At 52.5% G+C, this 15,583-nt stretch overlaps 1 protein-coding gene across 1 annotated transcript in view; it reads left to right on the plus strand.

Moving 5' to 3' along the window:
- The window catches only part of tp53bp1 (tumor protein p53 binding protein, 1), a 66,089-nt gene that overhangs the window by 10,084 nt on the left and 40,422 nt on the right, over positions 1-15,583 (plus strand). Inside the window, exons 2-8 of the mRNA XM_038784054.1 lie at positions 1,098-1,285; positions 3,008-3,095; positions 5,522-5,630; positions 6,739-6,830; positions 9,288-9,440; positions 11,178-11,253; positions 14,280-14,464. Coding sequence (XP_038639982.1) covers positions 1,106-1,285; positions 3,008-3,095; positions 5,522-5,630; positions 6,739-6,830; positions 9,288-9,440; positions 11,178-11,253; positions 14,280-14,464 — 883 coding nt within the window. The 5' untranslated portion in view covers positions 1,098-1,105. The remainder of the gene's footprint in view (positions 1-1,097; positions 1,286-3,007; positions 3,096-5,521; positions 5,631-6,738; positions 6,831-9,287; positions 9,441-11,177; positions 11,254-14,279; positions 14,465-15,583) is intronic.

Below are 15,583 nucleotides of genomic sequence, written 5' to 3' on the forward strand. Positions count from 1 at the left end.
ATCTTACGTGGAAGATTAAGCAGGTCCTGTGTGATTATCGTAGGGATTGTATTTTTGTCCATTCAAATATTTCCGAGGAGATGGGCTGATCCTATTTCACTGCTCGGGAACATTTGAAATCGTAAAGAAAACGAGGATGGCCAGATCTCCGGGCAGCGCTGAGGGAGTGCTGCTCTGTCAAAGGTGCCTTCTTTTCGAGGAGGCTCGCCACCTTTCTCTGGCGGGCATGACAGATCCACGGCGTTGTGCGAACTCTCTGACCAAGAGCCAAACGGACTGGAAACGTCAACTCTTATTTTCTCTCCTTACGGATGTTGCCCGACCTGCTGGGTTTTCCCAGCACCCTTGGCACTTGTTTCAGATTCCTGCATCCGCAGTAATTTGGCCTTTTTGCTTTGGTTAACTCGCAGGCTTGGCAACCCGTAGGAAGACGAATGGCATGTTGGCCGTTGATGTATCCCTGTGATATGACCAGAGCAAATTGGTCCTGCGTTCTCTGGTCTGAGAATCTAAAACACGGGGGCACGGGTGACAATCGTTTAGGATTAAGATTTTTTTTTTTTAAATTTAGATTACCCAATTATATTTTCTATTAAGGGGCAATTTAGCGCGGCCAATCCACCTACTCTGCACATCTTTGGGTTGTGGGGGCGAAACCCACGCAGACACGGGGAGAATGTGCAAACTCCACACTGGACAGTGACCCAGAGCCGGGATCGAACCTGGGACCTCAGCGCCGTGAGGCGGTTGTGCTAACCGCTAGGCCACCGTGCTGCCCTTTTAGGATTAAGATGAGGAGCAATGACTTCATTGGAGGGTTTGTGAATCTTTGGGATTCTCCACTCCAGAGGATTGTGGTTGCTCCGTCGTTGAGTATATTTAAGGCTGGGGACAGACAGAGTTTTGGCGTCTCAGGGATATTAGGAGTGAGCGGGGAAAATGGAGTTGAAGACCAGCCCTGATCGTATTGAATGGCGGAGGAGGCTCGATGGGCCGAATGGCGGAGGAGGCTCGATGGGCCGAATGGCCCCACTCTGGCTCCTATTTCTTGTGCTGCTGTGAATTTCTACCCAGTGTGTGTTATTTTTAAATCCTAGTTCAGCACATGGACCCTAACGGAACGCAGCTGGAACCTGACCTCTCGCAGCAAGACACCCCGTGCCTGATTGTAGAAGATTCCCAGGCGGAGAGCGTGCTGTCGGACGATGACCCCGAGCAGAGTTACCGGCACCTGCAAGCCAGGTGTCTGCCGAACCTGCAGCCCCGTGCGGAGAGTCCCGTCTTGGTGAGTATACCCGGGCCCTTCCCCTTCGGAAATCCGTCCAGTGTTTCGCTGTGTACTCTTCCCTCTGCAGGCTAGCAGGCGGCTTCTGCTATTTGAAGATGGTGCATTCGTTTATTTCCGAATTTGCCTTCTCTCTCCCTCCCCCCCCTCCCCCCCCCCCCCCCCCCCCCCCCCCCCCCCCCCATTCCTGTTTCACCGCACCTGGGTGAAGTCCCACATTAGTCAAGTGATCCTTCTCTGAACTCCCAAGGAAAGACTGGGATTGTTCTCCTTCCAGCCGGGAGGTTACGTTTCCAAACCGAGGAAGGTTCTGATGGAGTAAATCAGGATAAGCTGTTTCCAGTGGGTTTGGGGACTATAGAATGCAGAGTAAAGAGGAGGGGTGCACATTCTCCAGACAGTTGAGGTATTGTGATCTAGAATGTTCTGCCCGAAAGGCCGGTGAGTGTTCAAGAAGGAAACAGGAACACGGGCAGGGTAATGAGGGTGGGCTGTGAAACTAATTGGATCGCTCTTTCGATGAGCTGGCACAAAATCGATGGGCTGAATGGCCTCCTTCTGTGCAGTATTTTCCTGAGAATTCCTCTGGTATTTTTCTGTGACCAATCATGACGGCGTTTTGATGCCTGGATGTCAAATCATTGCATTTTTGTCACTCCGAAGTACATTACATCCAACAGGGACACGTTCTCCCTGTGTCTGCGTGGGTTTACTCCGAATACTCCAGTTTCCTCCCACAGTCGAAAGATGTGCGGGTTAGGTGGATTGGCCAGGCTAAATTGCCCTTGGTGTCCAAAACATGTTAAGTGGGGGTGACTGGGTTACGGGGATAGGGTAGATACGTGGGGTTCAGTAGGGTGCTCTTTGTAAGGGCCGGTGCAGACTCGATGGGCCGAATGGCCTCCTTCTGCACTGTAAATTCTATGATAATTATTTTTGAAGTTACTGGAGCAAACATCGGTCGGTAGCCAGGTTGTAGCCGTGGAGAGCAAGCAAACCAAGCTTGGCAGTTAACTGTTGATCATTGGTTAGCCTGGTGCATTCTCCCTGGCTACAACTCGACCAATCAGAACCCACTTGCCAAACAGTCAGCACTCTCTTCTCACGCAGTATAAATGATTGTTCCTCCTTCATTTGGTATTCTCTCCAATTGTCCTGATGAGTTGCAGGTGAAAAGCTTCGACAGCATGTCTTTTTTCAGCGCTATTCATTCCCGCTTGTTAGATTCTGCTGTTTATCAAGTGTTTCGCTCTCAGAACAGCAGTGAGTAGACTTCCTGAGAACGTTTTGTACACCAACCCTTGGGGGGCATTTCTGGGTGGGGTGATGGGACGCTATGCAAATGCAAGTTGTCTATTTCCTTTAAATATCTGTTCTACAGAAGAGAAACGGGCCCTACCGGTCTATGCCACTCGGTGTGCGGCACGTGGCCTTCCTCTCCCTCTGTATCTCACGCTGTTAGTAGAATCTTCAATCCCTACTTCCCTTGTGTCTTTATGTACCTTCCCCCTTAAATGTTCCGATGCCCTTCATCGCTATCCCTCCCTTTGAGAGCATTCCCGCCGCTCTCTGGGTAAAGCTATTTCTCCTGGATTCCCGAATGGATTTATTATTGCTTGTTTATTGCTGAAGGGAGTATTCTCTGGGAATTGGGGGTCAAGCAGCATGTGGATTTGTGTCAATGCCTCGGACTCACAGGAGCCCCTGTGTTGTCCGTTCCAGGAGCTGACCGCTTGCCCGCAGGCTGCCAAGACGTCAGTAGGAGATGATGACGAGGAGCCCTCTGACCGGCAGGAAATGCCCCACAAAGGTGAGGACCCGTGGAACTCGGGTTAAAATGTCTCCGGTAAGCTGGCCGGAGCCAGATTTGTGCGCGCGGGTACTTGTGGGATTCCTCAATGAACAGCCACTCTCGCCTCTCGATTCATGAGGTTACAGGTACGCGTCCACCCCAGAAACCCGAGCAAAACAAAATCTAAGATGACCCTCCCGAGGGCAGGGAGTGCAGCAGTGTTGGGACGGGTCTTAGGCCCCAGGTGCCCCCAAGAGGGATGCACAGACATCTGAGGAAGAGCTGGTCGGTGCCCCCCAGTGTCCTGGCCAACATTCATCCCTCAATTCAACATCAGGAAAAGATAATCTAGTTATTGCTGCATTGCTGTTAGTGGGAGTTTGCTGCGCACAAATTGGCTGGCTCGTTTTCTGCAACTGTGGGCGCACTTCAAAAAGTATATTGGCTGTGAAGTGGGACCTCCTGAGGATGTGAAAGGTGCTATATAAATGAAAGGTTTAAAAAAAAAAAGAACATCCACATTTCTCGTGTGTTACTGAGGTTAGGGCAACATTGTGAGTCTTTGACGCACTGTGGCATGGAGAGAGTGGGGAGATTGAATGGGAGAAGGATGGATTAGACCTATTGTTGTAAAGGAGGCACGCTAGGCTCTGCCGAGGAACAGAGGTTTGCTTTGATTGGCACTGGGCAATGTCGATGTACAGAAACCAATAGAAACTGGTGGATGAGGGGGCAAAAATAATTTCAAAAGCCTGTTGGAAGGTTTGGCCTTGAATTTGTGGGGGCTGGATTGCAAAGGGCTGGAAGTCATTAAAACTCCGGGGTGGGAGGGGAGGGGGGGGCGTGGGGGCACAGTGGTTAGCACTGCTGCCTCACGGCGGCGAGGACCCGGGTTCGATCCCGGCCCCGGGTCCGATCCCAGCCCCGGGTCACTGTCCATGTGGAGTTTGTCCGTGTGGAGTTTGCACATTCTCCCCATGTCTGCGTGGGTCTCATCCCCACAACCCAAAGATGTGCAGGGTTAGCGCATTGGTCACCCTAAATTGCCCCATAATTGGAAAAATTAAAAGGAAAGAAGTTATTCCAGCTCTAGTTAGACCCCAAGTGGAGTAATGGCATTGTGTTCTCGGTATTTGGCTCCGGAGAGAGATGATCTCGGGATTGACCAGAATTATTCTGGGGCTAATAGGGTTAAATTATTAGGGCAGGTCGTGTCAGTTTATATTCTCTGAAGTTTAGAAGATTAAAGGATGATCTAATTGAGCTAGTTAAGATCATTAAAAGATTTGCTGGTTTGAAAGGGTTGGTACAGGGAAACAGTATTTCTTCTGGGGTGGTCAGGGGAAGGGGTCCAGGATAAGGAGCCAGAACCTTAAGATGAGAGAGAGCCAGGCCGCTCGGAGGTGATGTTAGGAAGGAACCTACTTTGTCACACAGAGGGTGCGGAACTCTGCTGAGGCCAGAAGATCCGATTTCAATTCTGGAATCGAGGTGGGTAGATGGGGTTAATTGCAGATCAGCGCTGCTGGAATTGAATCGCAGAACCGGCTCGAGAGGGGCCGAACGGCCTCCTCGTGCTCCCGAAATATCAGCTTCTAAAAATCATCGTGTGACTTGCCAACTCCCGGATTGGCCTGAAGATATTTTAGTCGCAGAAGTGGGGGAGATGATTGGGAAGTGGCAGCGTCACCAGACGAGTAACCCAGAGGCCCAGGCTATTGCTCTTGGGGACTAGGTTTAAATCCCGCCATGGAAGCTGGTGGAATCTAAAATTCAATAGAGTCTGAAATGTAAATCCATTCTCCGCCATGGCGACCATGAAACTATCGTAGATTGTCGTAAAAACCCATCTGGGTCACTATTGTCCTTTAGGGAAGGAAATCTGCCGCCCTTACCCAGTCTGGCCTACACGTGACTCCAGACCCACAGCGATGTGGTTGAAGGAGGTGCCAGACCTGCTGTGTGGGCCCGGATTACTCCTCTTCTCAAAACACATTAATTAAGCAACTCCGCAGTGTGGTAATAAATAACTGTTGATGGGTGTGGTGTGCGGTGATGCATACTGGCACAAGTTTCAATTGCTCGGGGTAAAATCGAACCCTGGTCACTGTAACACAGTAGTCAACGCGGCAGATGTGCTGAAACGGGGACAGCACGGTGGCGCAGTGGGTTAGCCCTGCTGCCTCACGGCGCCGAGGTCCCAGGTTCGATCCCGGCTCTGGGTCACTGTCCGTGTGGAGTTTGCACATTCTCCCCGTGTCTGTGTGGGTTTCGCCCCCACAACCCAAAGATGTGCAGGATGGGTGGATTGACCACGCTAAATTGCCCATTAATTGGAAAAATGAATTGGGTACTCTAAATTTATAAAGCAAAAGATGCGCTCAAACGTTGCGTCAGAGGAACTCGCCACCCATGACTAATCTTTCAACTCTGCTGGTAACCAGGTTCCTCATTGGTAGTTCCAGGTGCCATGGAAACGACGGAGGGTCAGAGGTCGGATGAGCAGCCCATTCCCTCGACGGAAGGTCTACCTCGGCCCAGTGGTCAAACCAGGTAAGTGGCTTCGACACCGGACAGTGGCTGTAATGGAAGGCCTTGGGTCCAGTTACCTGGTGGAGTTCACCTGTGTCAGGAGGAAGGGGGGAAACCACTGCTCTGTGTCTGCTCACTGTTATTGAGTTGATAGATAGACAGGGAGATGGATTGAGGCGTCTGCAGTGGATCTCGTTCCTGCCTCTGAGTCAGAAGGTGGCGGGTTCCAGTCCCGCTCGAGCACAAACAGTCCATGATGTGGAGATGCCGGCGTTGGACAGGGGTGGGCACAGTAAGAAACCTTACAGCACCAGGTTAAAGTCCAACAGGTTTGTTTCGATTCACTAGCTTTCGGAGCGCAGCTCCTTCCTCAGGTGAATGAAGAGGTGAGGTGAATTACAAGTAAAGGACTTGTACAGGTTTACAGGACTTGTAAAGACTTAATTACCTGCAAAGATTCACAGTCAAAGCATCATCTTGCACATTGACTTTGTCTATATATGTGTCTCTGGAATCCACCTCTTCATTCACCTGAGGAAGGAGCTGTGCTCCGAAAGCTAGTGAATTGAAACCGACCTGTTGGACTTTAACCTGGTGTTGTAAGACTTCTGATTGTACAAAAAATCCAGGCTGACATTCCCAGTGCCGAGGAAGCACGGCAGTGTTTAGAGGGAATGTCCTTCAGTTCAGATGTTACATGGAGGCCTTGCCTGTACTCTCGGGTGGCTATGTAAAATCCGATGACTCTACTTTGAAGACGAGCTGGGAAGTTCTCCCCAGTTCCCTGGCCAAATTTTACACCTTAACCAACATCGCCAAAATAAATGACCTGGCCATTAAAAAAAATATATTTTGATCGCTGGGATGCGGACGTCGCTAGTGAGGCCAGCATCTATTGCCCACCCCTCACTCTCCTGGCTTCTTAATCTCTATCGACAGAATGGAGTTCTCCAGCGATAGGCTGGCGAGGACATTCCTTGCAAACTGGGTTGTGTTATAAGCGGTGTCGGTACACATGACAGAATGATGGGTGGGTCCCTACCGTCCAGTGCCTCAGTGTGGAAGGGAAGACTGGACGACCGGTTTTCAAAGGACACGGTGCTATTCATTTATTTCTTCTGAACCCCAGCAGAGCCCCCAACACGCACGACAGCCCACGGCCCAGAGAAAGCGAAGGCGGAGATGTTGCAGATTCCACAACCAACTCGATTGGTGGTGAAGGTAGGATTGGGTCTGTTGACAAGATGGCAGGACCAATCCCGGGCCTGTGTTTATTGTTGTTCTTTGGGCCCTGGGTGAGGATTCTGTGCCGGTTGTGACGGGGGTCGTCAGTGTTCGAGAATGGAATACGTTCAGCTTGCAGCTTCCGCCCAGTGTCAGTGTCGAGCATCCTTTAGATTGGCCCCTGCACGGGTTAGACGCGGAGGGAGGCTCCCTCTCCTGTGGCCTGAGCGGAGTTGGCTGATTACTTCTCCTGCTGCAAGGTTGCTTCAACTGGCCTAGCTTGGACCCCCTTGGGCTCCATCCCTTTGCTGCCCGTAGGCCCTGCTACAGAGCGCGAGTGCCTAGATGTCCGGTAAGGTGGTGTTCAGCTGTGATGCCACTGCAGTCGAATTGTTGATCGACCAGATGGCCAGAGTGTCTTGCACCCAGTGATGAATTGGCACATTCAGTGGACTGGCTGTAATTGTTTATTTATTTATTTATTTTTCCCAGTGAAGGGGCAATTTAGCATAGCCAATCCGCCTACCCTGTATATCTTTGGGTTGTGGGGGTGAAACCCATGCAGACATGGGGAGAATCCTGGTTGTGATGTTAATGATGAAACTCTGATCTGGAAAATTATTACTTCATGTTAAATTGTACAAAGTAAATTTATAATAGTTTGTCGGTTTAAATAACATGAATTCCCAGATATATTGATGCAGCCCAAAATCATGGAATCACTTAGAAAGCATTAGGTTGCAGAAGTGTGTACCATCTACAAGATGCACTGCAGTAACTCACCAAGGCTCCTCAGGCAGCACCTTCCAAACCCACGGCCTACTACCATCTAGAAGGACAAGAGCAGCAAATACCTGGGAACCCCACCACCTGGAGGTTCCCCTCCGAGTCACTCACCACCCTGACTGGGAAATATATCGGCTGTTCCTTAACTGGCGCAAAGGAAACGTCCTGGAACTCACTCTCTAACAGCACTGTGGGTGTACCTACACCACAGGGACTGCAGCGGTTCAAGAAGGCATCTCACCACCACCTCAGGGCAATTAGGGATGGGCAATAAATTCTTTTTTTTTAATAAACATTTTATTGAGGTATTTTTGGTATAGTAACAACAAGAAGATAGACAATATACATGAAACCATAAACATAGTGCACCCTTATTACCCTCCTATTCTGATCTAAACTACGATTAGTTTTCGACGAACGGCTGCCACCTCCGGGCGAACTCCTAACAGTGACCCTCTCAAGGCAAACTTGATTTTCTCCAAACAGAGAAAGCTAGCCATGTCCGACAGCCAGGTCTCCGACTTCGGGGGCTTTGAGTCCCTCCAAGCTAATAGTATCCGTCTCCGGGATACCAGGGAAGCAAAGGCCAGAACGTCTGCCTCTTTCTCCTCCTGGATTCCCGGGTCCTCCGACGCCACCTCTGGACTCGGTGCCACCCTTGTTTTCAACACCGTGGACATGACGTCCGCAAACCCCTGCCAAAATCCCCTCAGCTTTGGGCATGTCCAGAACATGTGGCCATGGTTCACTGGTCCTCCCGCACATTCTGCACACCTGTCTTCCACCCCAAAGAACCTGCTCATCCGGGCCACTGTCATGTGAGCCCGATATCAGGCTGAGCCTGGCACATGTTGTGGACGCGTTGACTGTACTCAACACGTCCGCCCATAGACCATCCTCTATCTCTCCTCCCAGCTCCTCCTCCCACTTGCACTTCAGCTCCTCGGTCTGCGTCTCCACCCAACCCATAAGCTCCTTATAAATGTCCAAGACGCTGCCTTCTCCTACCCACCCTCTGGAAACTCCCCTGTCCTGAATCCCCCTGAGCATTGGGAGCAGGAAGGTTGACACCTGTTTACGTAGGAAGTCCCGCAGCTGCAGATACCCGAATTTGTTTCCCCTCGCCAACCCAAACTTCTCCTCCAGCGCCCTCATACTCGGAAAGCTCTCCTCTATAAACATAACCCCCCATCCTCTCAATCCCCGCACTCCGCCATAACCAAAACCCCCCCCATCCATACTCCCCGGGGCAAACCGGGGATTATCGCAAATTGGGGCCCAGACCAACGCTCCCACTGCTCCCACATGCCGCCTCCACTGGCCCCAAACTCTCAGGGCCGCCACCAGCACTGGACTGGTGGAGTACCGCGCTGGCAGGAGCGGCAGAGGCGCAGTTACCAATGCCCCCAGACAGGTGCCCTCCCGCGGGGTCTTGCCCGCCCAGACGAAGCCCGTGATCACTGTTGACCCGCTTTAAAAAAGGACCGCGGAATAAAGATGGGGGAGAATGGGCAATAAATCCTGACCTAACCATTGGTGCTCGCATTCCCAAAATCAAAACATTTACAAGAACAGACTTCGGATGGAGCTTGCAGACTTTGCGAGTGGTTGAGATTAGATGGGCTGAATGGCCTTTGGATAATTTTGTGAATGTTGTGTTTTATTCAGGCACGTCTCAGGCTGGTTTTGGATTGCTCGAGTTGTCGGAGAGCCAAGGCAGTGACCCCGAAATCAATGCCAGCAAGGACAGCGGGAGTGTCCGTGGTCCGGAGGAGATAAACATTGAACCCCCCAGCAGACCCTCCGAGGAGGCAGATACCGGTAGGAGGTGGTGTAGCTGCGGACGATACGCGGGGAGAAATCCTTCTGAACCTTTTAGGCCTTTCCCTTGTCAGGGTTCCAAATGTTCAGCAAATTGGCAAGTGCCCCGACTGAGGCAGATATTGCTGTACGGAGGGTTGGCACAGTCGGCGGGGTGGGTACGGAGGGTTGGCACAGTCGGCGGGGTGGGTACGGAGGGTTGGCACAGTCGGCGGGGTGGGTACGGAGGGGGGTGGTGTTGTCGCGGGGTGGGTACGGAGGGGGGTGGTGTTGTCGCGGGGTGGGTACGGAGGGGGGGGGGGGTGTTGTCGCGGGGTGGGTACGGAGGGGGGGGGGTGGGCCGCCTTTGCAGGGTGGGTACGGAGGGAGCGTGCTATGCCACTGTGGGATCGGTCTTGCCCTGGCCCCCGGGGGCGGGGGGGGGACACACACGTCAACTTAAGGCCTTTGGGCTCCGGAATGTCTGATCCTGCAGCGTTATTCACTGGGAAACGGGGCTCTCTACTTTGCTTCCCTTGTTAACCTCCCCAACCGGCACCACCAGAGTCCCTGTCCGTTCCGTTGGGGGGGGGGGGGGTGTTGCTATGCGAAAATTGACTGGTGCATTTTGCATGTACAATACTGGCTCGGCTTTGTGAGGGCTTTGGAGGGGAAGGGTTTTTGCCGGAGAGGGTGACTCACTGAGGGGCGGTTGCTGTGGCCTGTGGCTGAGAGCGATCCCTGGTGGATCTGTGGCCCATGGAGGATAGTGTGCTGAGTAACTGATGGTGTTTAGGCTGGAGGTGCAATGCTGCCAGATGATCTTTCCTCCCCAGGGATCGAGTGGGCGAGCCCAGCTCGTGTTGGGCGGCACGGTAGCACAGTGGGTTAGCACTGTTGCTTCACAGCTCCATGGTCCCAGGTTCGATTCCCGGCTTGGGTCACTGTCTGTGCGGAGTCTGCACGTCCTCCCCGTGTCTGCGTGGGTTTCCTCCGGGTGCTCCGGTTTCCTCCCACAGTCCAAAGATGTGCGGGTTAGGTGGATTGGCCGTGCTAAATTGCCCTTAGTGTCCAAAACATGTTAAGTGGGGGTGACTGGGTTACGGGGATAGGGTAGATACGTGGGGTTCAGTAGGGTGTTTTTTGTAAGGGCCGGTGCAGACCCGATGGGCCGAATGGCCTCCTTCTGCACTGTAAATTCTATGATAATTATTTTTGAAGTTACTGGAGCAAACATCGGTCGGTAGCCAGGTTGTAGCCGTGGAGAGCAAGCAAACCAAGCTTGGCAGTTAACTGTTGATCATTGGTTAGCCTGGTGCATTCTCCCTGGCTACAACTCGACCAATCAGAACCCACTTGCCAAACAGTCAGCACTCTCTTCTCACGCAGTATAAATGATTGTTCCTTCTTCATTTGGCCAAGCTAAATTGTCCTTAGTGTCCAAAAGGTTGTGCAGAGTAGGTGGATTGGCCACACTAAATTGCCCCTTAATTGGAAAAAATAATTGGGTAATCTAAATTTAAAAAAAAAGGTGGGGTTACTGGGTTGCGGGGATAGGGTGGAGTTGCGGGTTTAGGGATGGGCCGAATGGCCTCCTTCTGCACTGTAAATTCTATGATTCTGTGATGGAAATGGTGCCGCGGTTACCAACTCTGACTGTTGCTCGATGAAGAGCTGAGTTTGAGCCCGGACTCTGTGTGTGCGCTGGGGACAAGATACGTGAGTTGTTTAACGCTGCTATCTCCTGATTCCTCACAGAAGCCGATGTCCGGCCTGCCACAGGACTCCAAACAGGTGACAAAACTGGAACTGCAACCAGCCACTCCACTGGGAGGTACGTTCGTGGGACGAAGTGTTTTAAAGGTCGCCATGTCGGGAGTGGGGGGGGCACATGATCTTTTTGACATCTGCGTGTTTATTTTTTTATTATTTTGCAGGATGGGGGTGTGGCTGGCTAGGCCCAGTATTTATTGCCCACCTCTAATTGCCCTTGAGAAGGTGAGCTGCCTTCTCGAACCCGCTGCCGTCCATATGGTGTAGGTACACCCACTGTGCTGTTAGGGAGGGAATTCCAGGATTTGCCCCAGTGACAGCGAACGGCCGATAGATTTCCAAGTCAGGGTGGTGAGTGACTTGGAGGGGAGCCTCCAGGTGGTGGGGTTCCCAGGTATCTGCTGCCCATGACTTTGTACGTGGCAGAGGTCGCAGGTTTGGAAGGAGCTTTGGCAAGTTGCTCTCCTGCTAATACATACGTCGTCGTTGGTGGTGGATGGGGTTCCAAGCAAGTGGGCCGCTTTGTCACCGGTGATGGATGGTGACTTCCTCACCTGTACGTTGTGACCGGGACCTAGGGTCAGATATGTTGCTGAGCGAGGACCTTGGCAAATCCAGCATTTATTGCTCATCCCTAATTGCCCCTGAGTAGGTGGCGGGGAGCTGAGTGGCTTTCACGGCCGTTTTGGGGCACAATTAAGCGGCAGCCCCGTTGCTGTGGGTCTGGAGTCACGTGTGTAGGCCAGACCGGGTAAGGTCGGCAGATTTCCTTCCCTAAAGGACACCAGTGAACCGGATTTGTTTTCATCACAGCCCAGAGGCTTTACGATCATTATTAATGAGAGTTTTTTATTCTCCATTCGTGATATTGCGTGTGGGAGCTTGCTGAGTGCAGATTGGCTGCAACAGCTTCAAAATGTATTTCACTGGCTGTAAAGCACTTTGAGACATTCTGGAGGTTGTGACAGGCGCTACATAAATGAAAGTCTTTCCTCCTAACTTGAGATGTTTTGTCCTTGGAACCATTAAACTAGTGACATTATCCGGAAGGGTGCGCTCCACTTTCGTTCTCACCGGACGCAGGAAGCACTGCAACGGGGGGGGGAGGCCATTCGGCCCTTCGAGGCTAACCCACCATGGCTGGTCCCTGCCTCGGCTCCTGGCTAATCCCTTAGATAGCCAATAGAAATCTTCTCCGCTTCGGCGCCAGACTTGACGAGAGAGAGCGCGAGCGAGAGGTGGTCCCGGTTTAATCATCCGATCCTTCTAACATTTTAAACACTTTAATACAGAGCCTAACTTTCCTAAACTCCAGGGTAAACAAGGCAAGCAAACGGGTCATGTTTTGGTACCGTTCTGGGGAATTTGCAGCGCCGGTCGTTCCTACAATAATAATAATTGCTTATTGTCACGAGTAGGCTTCAATGAAGTTACTGCGAAAAGCCCCTAGTCGCCACATTCCGGCGCCTGTTCGGGGAGGCCGGTACGGGAATTGAACCCACGCTGCTGGCCTTGATCTGCCTTGACATGCGAGCTGTTTAGCCCACTGTGCTAAACCACCCCTTACACATGGCCAGATGCCTCGATCGGGGTTCATTCCTCCAGGTAGGCTAGCCAGGACTGTCAAAGGGCTGTCAAAGGATGGAAGATCCCACCCAAAACATGACCGAATCAGTCGTGGCTTTTGTAAGGAACAAATTAAATATTTGACAGCGAGTGGGATAAGGATAGAGGGCTGGAACTGGATGGACGGGTGGCTGTTCCAGATGAGCTAGCACAGCCCCGATGGGCGGAATGGCCTCCTATTCCTTTAGAGTCTCGGACTGTACTGTGACCCGCGGGTGACGTCACTGTTGATGGCTGAAACCGTGGAAACGCCTGGAGCCGTGACGGCGTTCTGTTAGCTGCCAAAACATTCTGCTGGCTGAGGTGGTGGGTCAGCATCGCTTGAAATGTATTTGGGATTGCAAACCCGCGGACGGAACGGCCAGGAGATCCCGCTCGTAGGCCCTGCCAGGTGAATTGCGACAGAGTGGAGTCATTGTCTCCCGCACAATCCTGCTTCATTTCGTCTCCAGGCTCCCCTCTCTAGCCTGATTTGGATGCCTCTGCACCACGTGCACTGCAGTGGCTCGACTTGAAGGCTCAAAGGCGGCCACTCCTATGGGGGTGGGTGTAAAAGACCCCCGGCACTACTCGGCGAAGGAGCAGGGAAATTTCTGCTGGATTCCTGAACCGATAGCCATCCCTCGGACAACACCGTTTTAAAAAAAAACAATAAAATAAATAAATAACAGCTTCTCCAGTTATTACCTCTTTGCTGCTTGTGGGAGCTTGCTGTGCACAAATTGACTGCCACGTTTACAGCAATTTGCTTTCAGATAGTGAGTGGGGCAGCACGGTGGCGCAGTGGCGCAGTGGTTAGCATTGCTGCCTCACGGCGCCAAGGTCCCAGGTTCGATCCCGGCCCCGTATCACTGCCCGGGTGGAGTTTGCACATTCTCCCCGTGTCTACGTGGGTCTCACCCCCCACAACCCAAAGATGTGCAGGGCTAGGTGGATTGGCTTAATTGGTCCTTAATTGGGGAAAAAAAAAATTTGGGTACTCTAAATTTATTTTTTTAAAACTTTTAAAAAAAAAAAGATAGTGACTGCGCTACAAAAAAGTACTTTACTGGCAGCGAAGTTGGGGTTGTGACGGGAAATGTAAGCCTTCCTCCTCGGCGGATTGCAGAAGTTTGAGCCAAAGTCCCCTCGGGGGGGACTGGGCTCCGGCAGTCAATGCTGCTCATGGTTGTGACATTAAGTTGTTAAAGACCTCTGGGTAGGTGCCTGGAGAATTGCCCGCTGGCTCTTGCTTTCCTAATGTGTGTTAAACGGCATTCCCACCCTGGGGCTGCTGCACACCCTGTGCTAAGTTTGGGAGTTCAGTGTTTGGTGTAATCGGGGTTACAGGTTGGGCAGCCCAGCTACCAGGCTGCCCACTCGCCCTGGATTGAGTTGCCGCGCAGGTTCCTGGGCTCCAGCTGCCGGCCTGGATTCAGAGCAGTGGGTGGGCCTGACCCTTCCCGATTTTAATTGTTGCAGGTCGGAGGTTACGTCGAGTGTGCCCGCAGCCTCGTGCCGGGAGAAGCTGGGAGACGCCAAGGAGATGACCGCCCACTTCCTGATGCCTTCCGGACTGCGGATTGAGGAGCCCCCCTCTATTCCTGACCCGGGACATTCCGAGATTGCCCCGTCAAAGGAGGAGGCGCTGGAGCCGACGCCGTCAGGTACGCCTTTCGTAGCGTGAACGCGGGCCAGCCACAGCTCGCTCTCTCCCCCCTGGAGTCAAATCCCACTCCAGAGAGCGCACAATGCAGGCTGAAACTCCCGTGCAGCGTTGAGGGAGTGCGGCACTGTCATAGGTACTGCCTGTTAAACCGAGGCTCCCGTTACCCACTCAGCTGGCCAGGAACGGTGGGGTGGGGGAGGGGGGGGGGTTGGCGGTTTGCACACGGGAGGTGGGGGGGTGCGCTCAAGAGAGGGAGGTGGGGAGGGGGGGAACCACGTGCGGGCAGGAGGTCGGAGGAGATGGCAGAGGGGTGCGAGGGTCCGAGGCAGGCTGCGGGAGTGCACGTGGTAGGTGGCGGAGGCAGAACGGGTGCAGGGGAGGTGGTGTGGGGGGGGGGGGGGGTGCTGCCAGTGGACGTGAGGGTACAGGGAATGTGGCGGGGTGGGTCGAGGGCGGTGGTGGGGGGGGGGGGGGGGGGGCGACAGTCCAAGGGAGGTGGCGTGAGGAGGGTGGTGGGGTGGCGCGCAGGCATGAGGGAGGTGGTGGGGGTCATAAGGCTCCGAGGGAGGTGGTGGGGCCCGCGGGGGGAGTGGGGGGTGGGGGGTGAAGAAGCAGCATCACCCCTGTTAAAAACGATTAAAAAGTAAGATGTCAATATTTAGATGGGGAAGTTTTAAATTATAATAAATAGATATATGTATGAAATAGAAAAGTCTTTCAGAAGTTTGTTTTGTGTGTTTGTACCTATTGTGCAAAAACAATCTCTTTTTTGTAATTTAACTGGATCAGCTGTTCTGGCAGAATGTTGGTTAAATGTGTTCTGTGACTGTCAGAGCTTGGGAAAGTCTGGAAGTTACATCGACGGGAAAGGTAGATAAACAAGGTGGGGGTGTCAGGAATAAAGAGCTGGGGTGGGAGGAGGGTTGTGTGAAGTATAAACACTGACATGGACACTGTTCAGCAAGGTGACCAGTTCCAGGTCTGTTAAACTCTGTGATGCAGCTGCAGGTTGAGCATCCCTTATCTGAAATTCCCAAATCCCCACTTTTTTCCAAGCGCCGATGTGATGTCACGAGTGGGGACAGGCCGTGGCCCCCCCACGAAAAATCCGAAAAAT

The sequence above is a fragment of the Scyliorhinus canicula genome, chromosome 24, assembly GCF_902713615.1.
Source record: "Scyliorhinus canicula chromosome 24, sScyCan1.1, whole genome shotgun sequence".
Taxonomy (NCBI): domain Eukaryota; kingdom Metazoa; phylum Chordata; class Chondrichthyes; order Carcharhiniformes; family Scyliorhinidae; genus Scyliorhinus; species Scyliorhinus canicula.